The 13,153-nt window shown below is 41.1% G+C and overlaps 2 protein-coding genes and 1 pseudogene across 2 annotated transcripts; 2 read left to right on the top strand and 1 right to left on the bottom strand.

The window, feature by feature from the left end:
• cog7 (component of oligomeric golgi complex 7) lies at window positions 1-7,603 on the bottom strand. Its single transcript, XM_085284332.1, has 17 exons — window positions 7,136-7,603; window positions 5,438-5,586; window positions 5,099-5,215; window positions 4,582-4,750; window positions 4,387-4,469; window positions 4,167-4,289; window positions 3,871-4,069; window positions 3,653-3,780; window positions 2,626-2,780; window positions 2,370-2,486; window positions 2,181-2,246; window positions 1,881-2,067; window positions 1,634-1,774; window positions 1,401-1,484; window positions 1,192-1,306; window positions 920-1,063; window positions 1-810 (listed from the first exon to the last, which is right to left on the bottom strand). Exons 1-17 carry the CDS (start codon window positions 7,299-7,301, stop codon window positions 644-646), a joined length of 2,310 nt encoding a protein of 769 aa, XP_085140458.1. The 5' UTR covers window positions 7,302-7,603; the 3' UTR covers window positions 1-643.
• Window positions 7,604-7,820: 217 nt separating this feature from the next.
• On the top strand, window positions 7,821-9,075 carry LOC146568336 (uncharacterized; annotated as a pseudogene).
• Window positions 9,076-11,592: 2,517 nt separating this feature from the next.
• LOC146568335 (myeloid-associated differentiation marker-like protein 2) lies at window positions 11,593-12,832 on the top strand. Its single transcript, XM_085283384.1, has one exon. The coding sequence runs from the start codon at window positions 11,593-11,595 to the stop codon at window positions 12,484-12,486; it is 894 nt and encodes a 297-aa protein (XP_085139510.1). The 3' UTR covers window positions 12,487-12,832.
• The last annotated feature ends 321 nt before the right edge of the window (window positions 12,833-13,153 follow it).

The following is a 13,153-nucleotide window of genomic DNA, read 5'->3' as shown; positions in this document are numbered from 1 at the left end:
TACAGTGTTTACATCCATGTTTTATATACACGTTTCCACCATACTGCATGTAAAAATATTAACCATGTCACCAGTTCAGCCCACCCACAACCTCAACAGAGACAGATCACTTTCTCCCTTATTTTCAAAGTTAAATTACCAGAAATGAATAAAGTTTGTCACTATTATTACCTAAATATAATTTAATAATTACGATTTATTCATTAGCATGACAGACTTGTTTAAGTAGATTTAAATGCTCTGAAGCTGCCCCCGTCTTATAAATGCAGAAGTGAAAAATGACAAGTCAAGACACATTCCCCTTTTGGTTTCACTTGAAGGCGTCGTCACTGGTGAGACATCATCATTTCAAACTCACAAACATTAATCAGTTAAAAAAAAATGAAAATTAAAAAAAAAAAAAAAAAAAAAAAAAAGGTCAGACATGCCCTTATTTGAATCTCGTCCCATAAATGCCATATTTAGACACAAACGTCTTTAAATGCTGCAGCTGTCAGCGAGATTAGCCACTATGATATTTGGGGAACTGTAACATGTAAACCAGCTGATATTAACATCACATTCTTCTGTTTGTTTACAGCACAGGACGTCCCCAGGGCCGCCCTTGAAGCCATGCAACCTATCGAGTCCTTTTGCTTTTGTCTTAGTAGTCGATGCTCCGAAGTGCAGCGATAGTGGACGTCAGTCGTCGAGGCAACAGCTTGGCAGTCTGTCTGTAGTCTTGTGGTTTAGTCCTAAGTAGAGTTACGATATTTTGCAGGGTGCGAGACGGCTGCAGGCCCAGGGCGTCCATCACGTTACTCAGATAGTCTGTGGAGCACAAACACAAATGTTCAGATATAATTTCGGGCTATCGTGAATTTCAATTGATCCCCATGAGAAGGAGTACGTCATCTGTCCCGCATTTTAGCTACTGTACCGATATCCGTGGCCAGTTGTTTAGTGGAATGAGTGCTCAGCTGGGGGATCAGTAAAATGGCATCACAGTAGGTCTGCATGGTTGCCCGAGCAATGGAGCCCAACCAGTAGTCTGCTGTGTTGTCCAGCTCAGTAAGCTCATCACCTGAAACAGAAGGAGGTGGTCTTTGAGAAGGGCACCAGATTACAAGACATCTCCTCTTCAAATGAGTTGAGTTGTCACTCAAGTGTCTTTGACTTTAGGGAAAATTGAGGGGGATAATTTTCAGTAACCTTGCTCTGGAGGGAAAGGCAGCTTCCCAGCATGTAAGGCCATCTCTAAAGCCGGGTCCTCTTGTGTCACAAAAGGCTCCAAGTGGAGTGGGAGAGACATCAGGTACTGTCCTATCTATGTGGAGGGAAAAGTCATATGGTCTCTGTAAATATGTACAAATGCCACTGTATCCTGTTTATTTATATTTATCAAATGAAAGTTCACTAACATTAGTGATGTACTCTTGGGGTGACAGGCTGAAATTAGGCAGGTCCTCCGTGTAGCTCTCTCCAAGACCAGGTGATTCTTGACTCTTAAACACGAAGCACAAATCAAACAGATTAAACGGATACGGCACATCCACCACTCGAGTGCGCAAACTCAATCCAAAAGCTTTCAGCACACATTCACTCAAATCATCTTGATCCTTATTTGAAATTAAATAACGCAGAAACTTGACACCTCCATCTTGGAGACGAGGCAGAGCTGGTGCTTGATCTGCATGAAGACCGAGTCAAAGGCCAGCTGGTTGGCCTGTTGATTGAGTCTGGTCAGAGCTGTCCTAGGCTCTGCTAACAAGTTGGAGTTACCTGTGCCTTTCTCCTGCGAGGGACAAGCAGAAATAGGAGGAAGTGTCGGGTAAGAAGAACAGCTACAGAAGGACCCTGATAAACCAAGTGTAAGGGTTCAATACAGAAAACTGCCACACCTTTAACGAGTAAAGAAGTTCCATCAGATTGTTGTATTCAGCCACATTTCCCCTCTGAAGGTAGTTGTATTCTTGCCAAGGGTTTTTGGTGGCACTCTTCCTTTCTGTGGAAGTGGCCTCCTGGATGCCTGCCAGGCTGCGTGGGCTGTACGACTCTGACAAGTACTTACCTGCCGTGGCCAGGATCCTATGGGACAGATCGCAAAGTAGACATTTTCTTTAAAATTCCAGATCAGCTTCTTGACTGTGTGCTCACTGTCATTGGGTAAAAATATTCATTCAGTAAAAAGATTCACTCACTTGTTTGACAGCTGTTGTTCAAAGGCCCCACATTGTCTAAGCAACTCTCCACATGTGGAAATGATCCTGCAAACAACAATATTGTTTTTTAAAGCAAGAAGACAGCTTTTTTCATGCAATTATTTTCAATCCATGTGAATTATAACAAAAGGGTTTGTTGTTTTTTTTGTTTTTTAAAAAGGTAATAACCTGACTGAGTTCTGGAAAGCCGTCCAGTCCTCCTGGAAAACCGATGAACTTGGTGTGTCCTCAAGCTTACACTTCTTCCTGATCGACTGGAGTGTTGTGGAAAAGTCTGACACATACCTAGAATCAGCACCACGTCAAAGCTGGTGAATCATCTACAGTAATGCTAAAATCAGACAAACTATATCTAGAGATAAAACATATCTGTAGCAATCCATGCAGTATGTGGCGTATGTGAGTGTGAGTAGAGGCTCTTTACTTGGTGAAGAGGGCTTTGAGAGCTTTGAGGAGGCCACACACTGCAAGTCCATCAGTCAGTCTGACACAGCGGTCCACAGCAGCACCAGCCAGGCCAAACAACTTGCCTACCGAGTGGCTCAACTCTTCTACGCAATCAATTACCTCCCCATGTTCCTGTAGTGGAATGTGCAAAACAGGACAAAATGGACTATATTAGTGTCACTGCTACATACAAACACATTTTTAGCTTATGAATCTCAGCAACTTAACCCTGTAATGGCGAGTTTTTTTAGATTTCTACATCATCAGTGTGATCTATGTTTTCCTTAAAAGCCTGAATAAATTGCACAAAAATGCTAGATGTAGCAAAATTATGCAAATTAAAAGCCAGATATGCAAATTGATATTTAATTAATTTTGTCATTTGTGAGATGATTTAATAAACACTCCAGTGATGGCGGTGTTTAGTGCCTTGTTTCCTTCAAAACTTTGTGTCGTTTTGCTGCAAATAATAAGTCCTCAAAATAATTGTGCTGGAGGAGTTCTGCAGCTATTCCTCACTTTTTCCCTTTTTGCTGTTTTTCTAACCTCGTTCAGTTTTACATGATGCACTTCTCCTGTAATCCTCATCCCATGGAGTTTAGGAACAGTCATGACTTTCATTCATCTGTAAACAGTTTTTGGGTGGATTCTTTTTAAACATCCATTTAGCTTCTGACTTCATGCATCTATTCTAAGGAGAAGTGAAACTTGTTTTCACAGACGATAGGTCCTACCAGTCTTTCTAGGCAACAGCAGACTTTATCAGCAAGTAAACTTTGTTTGAGGGGCACAACAACACTTCAAATCTCTCAGTAACTGGAACACCTGACTGACAACTTGACAAGTTGTTAGCAAACAGGTTCACAACTCTTTCTGTTGTTAGTTCAGTTATAATTAGTTAGTTAGTTCAGTGTATAATTATGATTTGGATAAAGATCAGACTACAAGTAATTACTGCAAAAATTCTGGTTATTTCCATGGTTGAGTTTCTGGTGTGCTCTAACCAAAGGCACGGCGCTGATCTGGATGAGAAGGTGAGCTTCCTCCAGATCTCCATAATGTAGCTGATAAGATTTATAGGGATCATACAGCGCACAGACCAGCTCACTCAGCTTCAAGAGGTTATGTTCACCTGCAGCAGAAATAAGACCAAACATGAAGAGAACACTTTATGTTGTCATCTTCCATGAGCAGTATTTACACATATGGTTCAGGTGCATACCCAGGTGTGGCAGCATGGCTGCTTCAAGGTTGTGTCCAAAGGTGGACGTGGTGTGATGGAGCTCCAGCAGAGTCCCCAGACGCTCCTCTTGGGCTGCCCGCTCCATGGCCGTGCTCAAGCACACAGGTATGGATGGCACCATGGCCCCCAGAGACTGTATCAACAACACTGTCACCACTTCATAAGGCTTCTTGAACACCTGTGTGAATCCAAGATAAAAAAAAAAATTAGCACTACAGAGTGTTAGCAAAGTAAAACCCATCAGGTGTCGATCTTGGTACTGCAGTCCATCTCACCTGGCTGCTCCACTGTATTTGGCCGTGCCAAGTGGAGAGCAAGGTGTCGTAGAATTCAGACAGCTGCTGATTCAGATTGAGCTCGCTCTGGGAGAGATCCTGCCATATACTCAGCAACTGGCCCTGAGAACAGCAAAACAGACAGTCATGCACAGAAGCAAATATATCAGAATATGCCTTTGCAGAGATTTATAGGTCACAGAGATGCAGTGGTGCCTACCTTGTGACACTTGTAGTAGTACGCAAGAAGCTGCGGCATTCTGTCGATCTCTGTGAAGACTTTAACAAACAGCTTGGCTTGGTCTGCAGAGAGGCAAAAGCATGTGATGTTTGTACAGTGTAAGCAAACTACAGCAAACCAAAACAGTAAGCACTGAATAAATTCAAGAAACAACACTTTCTCTGGGGTTCTTACCTACAGACATGGAATTAAACGTTGCTACTATCTGTGGGCTGGCCATGGCCTCCAGTCTGTTTTTCAAAGCCTCCAGGTGAACACACTTATCAGAGTAGTCTGGTGTGTCCACTAGCATGGCCAGACTGTTCTGCATGCTGGTTAGCTTAGAAGAAATTACTTTAAAGTCCTGAAAAAAGGAAAATATGATTACTATCGTTACCGTCAACATCTGCACAATATCGTAATATTATATAATTAGCTTTCAAAGGATAAAAAGCTAATTACAATAGCACTGTAATTACACATTACTCATCCAGTGCCTTGGAAGAGGTTTGACTCTACAGTGGATCAGTTTACAGGATGTGTTGAGTACACTCAGAAAGTTAGATTAAATAACAAGATTAAAGTGCTCCAATATTCTGATCTCTAACACGCATATGAGCCAGTGTGAGTCACATCAGTTCATAATTGGTAAGCAGCAAGGCAGGCAGAAACAAACCAAGAAAAGCTCTGCGGCAGAGTCTTTCTTTCATACCTGTGTTTTGAAGGTCTCCTCAATGTCTGCACTCAGTGTGCTCCATTTGTCTGCTTCCTGCAACGCTTCAGCTGCCAGCTGCATTCGACTCTTCACCTGATCTATCTCCACCAGGACCTGGTTGAAAATATGCATGAAACATACAGTTCAAGCCTCAGAAGTATGGAGTACTCTGCACATTTGAGTCCAGTGCTAGACTTTCACTATTATAATGCTTACTATTAAGCAAATTATTTCAAAAACACAATATACAAAGTATGTATACATGTTCTCCTAATGCACTAGATCACATTTAAATCCTGAATACACTTCAAGTAAGTATTGGAACTGTGCACACACCTGCATGGACTGCACTGTCTCCTGCTCAAATTTCTTGATGTCCTCTTTAACCATGACCATTTGCTCCTTTAGAAAAGAGGCCTCCTGTTTCAAAGCCTCCACATCTCTCAGCACTCGGGGCATATTTTGAAGGGCTTGGTTACTGCTCTCTACACAACAAATGAAAACACAACTCTAACTTTTTAACATGTCTTAGTTAAATTCAACACAATTTTATCCATGCAGTACTGGTACACAGTATAAATACAAATGCCATGGCGCTTGATATCGTAATGTAGAAACCCACCAACTCTGTAAACTCAGTAAACTGTAAACTTCCCTTTCTGTTAGTGAAAAGAAGTTTTACATATTTAGCTGAGATGTCATGGAAAAGGGAATCCAATTTCAACAGTATTTGTTAGTTTTTCCTACATGATAAAGAAAAGCTTCTGTAGGAAGTGTAAGGAAGGTGTCAACAAGTGAAAAGGCATTTTTAATCTCAAGAGTTTATTTCTTTCCTGATTAAATAAAAGTTAACAATAACAACAATAACAATAATAATAATTAGGGCTTAAACAGACCTCATCATACTAAATCATACTTTTTATTAATCTCTGGCTCTCTTCCACAGCACGTCTTTTATCGTGGCTTCCTTCTTTCAACCGGTCACAGCACATTGCCATCCCTCCCTGAGGTGGAGGTTTCTGCTGGAGGTTTCTTCCTGTTTAAAGGGAGTTTTTCCTTCGCACTGTTGCCAATGTGCTTGCTCATTGGGGGTCATATGGTTGTTAGGTTTTTCTCTGTATGTATTATTGTAAGATCTACCTTACAATATAAAGTGCCTTGAGGCGATGGTTGTTGTGATTTGGAGCTAAAACTGAATTGAAGAACTAAAGGTAAAAGAAAACCAGAAAATGTTCTGGTAGTTTATTGGCCAGACTGACCTGTAATTTTACAACAGAAGGTTTCTGGTAATTAACAGAAAGTTCTATAGTCAATAGTGAAAACAAATTAAATTTTTATGTCATTTAACTGTTTGTTTATCACTTTCGTATATTATTCATGACAAACAGATCTTTATAAGCAAGAAAAAATGTAATAAATTACACAAGTACAAATTTTAAGCCAGCTCTGACACCTCTGATCTAGATACAAACTCTTAAACTGATGTATGAATAGAACATAAATCTTCTCAAAGACAATTTCTCATTACGTGTTGTGTTCACGTCTAACAAGTCATTTTCTCATGGGTGTTTGTCCAGGTAGAGATCTGGTGAATGTAAAGGCCACAGTAGATGATTCGTATAATTTTCCTACACCTAAAGCCATTCAGTGCTCACTAATGACCTGCTGATGGGGACACCATGACTCTTTCTGTAAAGTTTTCCTTTAATTTGTCATCAGAAGATTTCATACAGCATGCAATTTCCAAATGCACAAACCATAGTCCTTAATGACAACAAAGACACATGGTCACGTGGTTATGGTCCTTTTTAGAGGATTGTGGGGCAGCTGAATTGTATTGGTTCTACAGAAGTATTTATAAAACTGACTTTGCCGTTTATATTAATGCAATAAATGCAGCAGAAATGTTCTTGTAGCATACTGCATTAACTGTAAATGGGACGTAGTTTACTAAGTTAACAGTGTAGGCCATAAAGGCAAATTACAATGGTGAGGACATCACTAAAGACGCACTGGCCAATGCAAACTACTGACCCTCGATAGCATTGTTGACTTCCTGGATGAAGACCTGCAGCTTCATGACCAGTGTAGCAGCGTGTGCGTCTGCCTTCCCCGGCGCGTCCTTCTGCACCACCTTGAAGGCACCATTCACCCAGTCCTTCACGTCGAAATCATCGTCCAGGAATTTAGAGAAATCCATCTCGCTGCTTCGTTCGGCCAAACTCTTCCGCTGCAGTCTCTGTCATCGACCCATTTCTATCGTTACGCTAGCTAATTTTTCCCCAGCACCGGCTTCGACACGAATATAAAATAAACAGCCCACGAAAATGAAATTATCATGACAACTAAATAGAGTTCCAACAATGCGACGGCCTCCTCCAGAGTTATTTTCAAAGGTTTACGGCTTTAAAAGACTACAGGGAGCACATATTTCTAACTAGTACTGACTGCAGTGGTAATGCTGACAACAACTTCCTGTAGCGCTTTCTATTTACCTTCCCCCTAAAAACAAATGCTAAAAAAACGGGCCGGCTGCCCAATAAAAATCCCATCAACAGACTGAGGAATGTGCGTTCTTTGTAAACAAAGTGTAAATATCTGTTTGTTTTTTAAGAAGCATGATATCTTGAGGGCAGTTCATAAAACAGTAGCACATAAAGCGGCGAAGAGGGGTCACATTAAATTGGTCCGTACAGAAACATTGATAAAGGAACCGTAAATGGTATTTCTTGGAAAGTGGACAACCCCAATCAAAGTCAAAATTAAAGTTAAAAACATTACATCCGAACATATTTTATTATTTTTTGTCATAGCCAATACACTTAACTAGGGTGACCAACCGTCCTCTTTTCCCCGGACATGGGGGAAAGCCATTCGTACTTTGTATAGACATATAGTCTCTGGGCTGCGTGGCTGTGACTCTGTACACTGGTTATTTGCTGTACCCTGGATACAGTGAATATGCCATGCTACGATACATAACGGAGACCCAAGGACAACTCCTGGGGAAAATGTTAAGGGCAAAAGACTGCCACGTTTTTCTGCAGAGAGTTAAATTCCTACATCTACCACTGGAAACTCAAGACAACTGAACAATATTTTCAGGAGTTTGAGATTCAGTTTGTTAAAAAAAGAGGTATAAAGTTACATTCTCTGGATGGCCTCTTACATATCCACCTCATCGAGGATCAGGATTATGCACATACAACTGCAAAAAGGTGTGATATCCTGATGTTTGTTGAAATGGTAAAGCACTTGCTTCACCTCGATCCAAAAAAACGAATGACACCTGATCAGGTGCTGGACTATGCGTTTACAAAAGTGTGCCCTGCTTGCACCAGTGTAGCTCCTATGTTGAGTCCTGTTATGAACACATAAACTACTTAAGGACAAAGAAGAACGAGGCGTCAGATAGCAGGACAGAGTCTCCACACCAGCCCACCTCTGACACCAGACAACCTGCCCAAAGGAACTTCCCTCCCTCTGCAGCGGAGAGAAAAACACTAGTGAGCCCCCGCAGCCAAAACGGTTTTCTCCCTTCAACTCAGAGGAACAGCCCCAATCTCATCAGGCCCAGTCAGAGTAAAAATGCTGAGACAATTCCAATGAAAGCACTGTGTAAAAGAAAGCATCTGGAAGTAGATAAAAAGGATATGAGTGATGCAGAGCTTAAAAGAAAAAAGACTGATTGGAAAGATGTGCACAGAAAAACACTGTACCAACATGAAAGGTCAGATCATGACCAAAAGAAAAACCACTGTTCTAGGGGTCCATCCTGCTCAACCAGTGGCTACAGGACACAGAATTCCATCTCGCCAAGTAAGAGGAAGCCAGATGAAAACATCTTTGAGACGTCAAATAAGAGGGCCAGAACCAACTGCGAAAACAGCAAGAGCCACACCTTTAATGACAGTTGGGATGAGGACCACCGCTGCAGAGAAGCAAAAGGAAGCAGAGTAACAGGTGGAGAATAGGCAAAGGAGGGGTAAGTGGTCCGGGTGGCGTGGTACTGACAGAGATGATCCGATGAGTAGTTCTTCTAATAACTATGACGGCTAGCACTAACTGCGGTTAGCTGAAGACTTGGCGAAGAGTGATGGTAAGTGCTGGTATTAAATACCGGCAGCTCTATTGCCGGCAGGCGTGGAAACACACATGAATGCAGTGACTCAGCTTAGGGGTGGAAACGGCGACTCTGTGGAAAAACCCGGCACTCACCCAGACCATGACAATCAGTATGTAGTGTCACTAACACTGTGGGACTCTATAGGGTTCTCTGGTCCCTTCCTCAATCTTGTCCTTCAGTGCTGCAACCACTGCATGTCATTAACGTTCTTCTCGTTCCAGGAGATTTTCCCCTTCTCTATACTCTCCTGGGAACATTAATCCATCAGTGTCAGATGAACTGTTCAAACTGTACTTCAGCTGCCCTAAACTCTTCACTCTTAACCTTACCTTGTTAACAGGAAACAGAGGAGTTAGAGGATTAGACGGGTGAGATGAAAGCAGATCCTGAGAAGTGATGAACAAGGCTGCACGCGAGCACATAGATATGATAGGCGGTAAATTAGGCAGAAGGTATGGACCCAAACTTAGTGCTGACATATGTTCATAACACTGGAATAAGGATCAGTAATTACTGGATTGCACGGACAATTTTTATGGATGAACTGCACGGGGATCTGTATGAAGTCTAACTGAAGTCATAATCTGAGCATTATTATTATTAGTAGTAGTAGCATTGTTATCTTCATCATCATCATTATTATTATTATTATTTTGAGTTTCTTTGGATATGAAACCAACAAAATAACATTGTGACTCCTACTATAAACTGTCAAATAGAAATGTGGCATATGCTTTAATTGTGGGTAAAAAGCTTTTCTTACCCACATGTTTGAAGAATTTCAAACATATTTAACCTGGACCACAAAAAAGACTTTTTCCTAATCTATTCCGGGGTCTGGAATCTCTGATTTGCCATGCTTTCATCTTGACCAGGAGGTGGGCCAAGAGTTATGTTCACTTAAGTCCAGGACATGTGGAGAAGTAACACAATTGTCTAGAAAAGGAGACAGTGAGACACAATCACTAGCAAAAACAAAAGGTTTTGATTAATGATTAATCTTAAAATATGTGCCAGGCTGCTACTACTAACTAACACAAGAACAAACAGCAGAGGCTGGTCAACAAATCAATTCACAGATTATTCTCAGAGAAAGCCTAAGTGGTCACAAACACACAGATCACATGAAGCAAAGTCAAAAGGCACTTTGGCACTGGCAGTGTCTTCTGCATCAATTTGAGCTCCTCAGATTACATTGCCTCCACAGGAAAAAGTGTGGTTTCTAAGACAGGGCAGAGAGAGCACTAAACTAAACTAAACTAAACTAAACTAAACTAAACTAAACTAAACTAAACTAAACTAAACTAAACTAAGGTGACCAACCGTCCTCTTTTCCCCGGACATGTACACTTTTCACGTTCCGTCAGGGATATCCGGGGGGATTTTCGAGATTGATGAAAATGGTTTTTCTATAGGCCTACAGAGGATCCATATGTGCGACGTCATCCCAGAACTGCTGCTTTGTGAGTGGTTGTTCAGCCTCACAGACGTGACAGAGCACGCCTGATGATGTTTAAAAGATGCGAAAGTGCAAATGCAGCTTTTCAGACGAACTGCAAAAGAAATTTCCCTCATACCGTCCCGGTACTGGTCATTTTTCTTATACAGATGAGGCCTTACTTCTGTACCATTATTTAATTCCAGAGGTTTTTCAGTTATCTTTTTGCACTTGTTGTCTTGTAAACCCTATATGACATTTTTTATTTCACCATTCATTAACCACATAGAAAAGGCATCGTTTGAGTATATTAAAATTTTCTTTAAGCAAACAGCATTATTAACGTTCTTCATGACTGGGCCAAATGTCCTCTTTTTTGGAAATCAAAATAGTCCCCCTGCACTTAACAGTGTTTCGAGGGAATGACACTCAGTGGCTTTCACAGATCTGCATTTAACTATATGTGTTAGAATTCAAAAATAATCTTTTCATCAGAGATAGCTGACAGAAGTTCCTGAGTGGGCATGTGCATCTTGTGCATCTTCTGCTGGCCTTTTATTTTATGATGTTACACTGGGTCTTTTTGAATAATTCTGGTTAAAAAAGAACCAGAATATATTGAAAGAGTTACACTAATGATTCCAAAACAAACGGCGTTCTCTGGGAAACCATGGTTTTACACACTGTTGACATTCTGTAACTTTTCATATCCTTTCCATATGCTGTGACAGACATTTATCACTACACTGAGATCAGTCCCAGAAAGTTATGCAAAATGAAAGGCAATAAAAGATTGCATGGAAAACAGGGCTGTGAAGGAACGGAAAGCATAGATCAAACATACCTCAGTGGGTGCTTAGAGCAACCTGGGAGCTCATACATAGGTTACGCAGCTATTTTAACAGTTGTTCGGTTCAGTTTAAAGAGATGGGAATACTTGATGATATTAAGAACACAGTGTCGCAGGCTGTGTTCACTCCTTCCACTCTGATGTCCGGGCGAGGAGGGCTGCACATGGCTCAGATATTACTGTGTCTGGTTACATTTGTCATAAGTGCCTTCAGAGGAGGGAGCAGCCATACCTACTGGAACTACGCCATGTTTGCCTGGTCTTTCTGTCCCATCATGACCCTCATCATCACCATCATTGAGATGTTCATGCTTGACCCACTGCTCAAACTTTGCCTGGACTGGAGAGATTTCACCACAGGGATGGCCATGTCCTCCGCGCTTATGACTGTCAGCGTTGCTATTTTCTATGCCAATTTCTACATCTGCCGGACATGCCTGCACGGGTGGATTGTGAGCATATTTGCTTTCTTGTCCGGCATCGTCTACATACTCGAAGTGGTGAAGGACAAGATCTTCGATAAGAGTACGGGGAGCTACCTGTCCGCCCTACCTGGATTCATGAAAGTTATGGAGGCTTTCGTGAGCTGCATGATTTTTGTGTCCCTGACCGGTTACAGAGACTCCTTCCCTCTGATCTTGTGTGTTATAGCATACGCCATTCCATTTCCCATTATCCCTATAATCATTGCCACCAACATCCTCAAGAAACTCAAGAATTGCTTGCCTTTTAATCTGGACAGGTTTGTCTTTATATTCCTGGTCATCTCCGTTGTGCTCTATGTATTTACTGCTATCATGTGGCCCATTTTTATGTTCAGACACAACCCTCGCCCCAGTGACTGTCCACCCAGCTATTGCATATGGGCCATTCAGTTCATGGTTGCCTTTTTCACCTATGTCAACCTCATTCTATTCGTACTGGACCTCATTTTCACTCTGCTTGGTATCTGTGGCTTTAAACGCCCATAAACTGGTGCCTTTCTTTGTCAATCAAAACTCTTTTAAGTTGTACTTCAGGTTAACAAACACCAAAAAAAAAGGGTTAAAATCTCATTTTTGAGTTTCTATAATGCTTTCTGAAACTGGTATATTGAGGTCCATGTAAATAGACTAAAGCATATGGCTATAACACACTTGTGTTTAATCTGCATCAGCACTTCAGGATATCATTGTTGGGTAGCTTGACAGATAGCTCTACAATACCATGAATGTGGATTATAATTTCTGTTTTTATAGTTTCTGTATTTTTACCATTATAAAATTGAGTATTTGAATATTGCTTTGTTATGTTTTGTCAAACTGAAATGCACAATGAGTATTTGAAGTGAGGCATGAGTCAGTTTCATGTGTCCTCCCTCTGCCTCACTGTCTGATTGTAAGTTTTATCTCCCCCACAATAACATTTGTGTTATCTCACAGCTCCTTACTACCACGCTCTTATTAACAGAATACTTTTACAGCAGTCCTTGTCATTTTCCACCTGCAGCTACTTATGTTGAAATCCACTTATCTGATTCAATATTATATAGTATTCATAATCACGACAAGCTCTGACCTGCTATTTATCATATATTCCTGACTGTGCGCACTATTGTGATCATTCCTGGTTGGTGACAATCACCTATTTAAAATCTTT

Source organism: Mchenga conophoros, linkage group LG8 (assembly GCF_057382185.1).
Source record: "Mchenga conophoros isolate Kocher_MC1m ecotype Shallow Benthic linkage group LG8, M_conophoros_male_GT1.1, whole genome shotgun sequence".
In the NCBI taxonomy this organism is placed as follows: domain Eukaryota; kingdom Metazoa; phylum Chordata; class Actinopteri; order Cichliformes; family Cichlidae; genus Mchenga; species Mchenga conophoros.
This window is presented reverse-complemented; position numbering and strand designations above follow the sequence as displayed.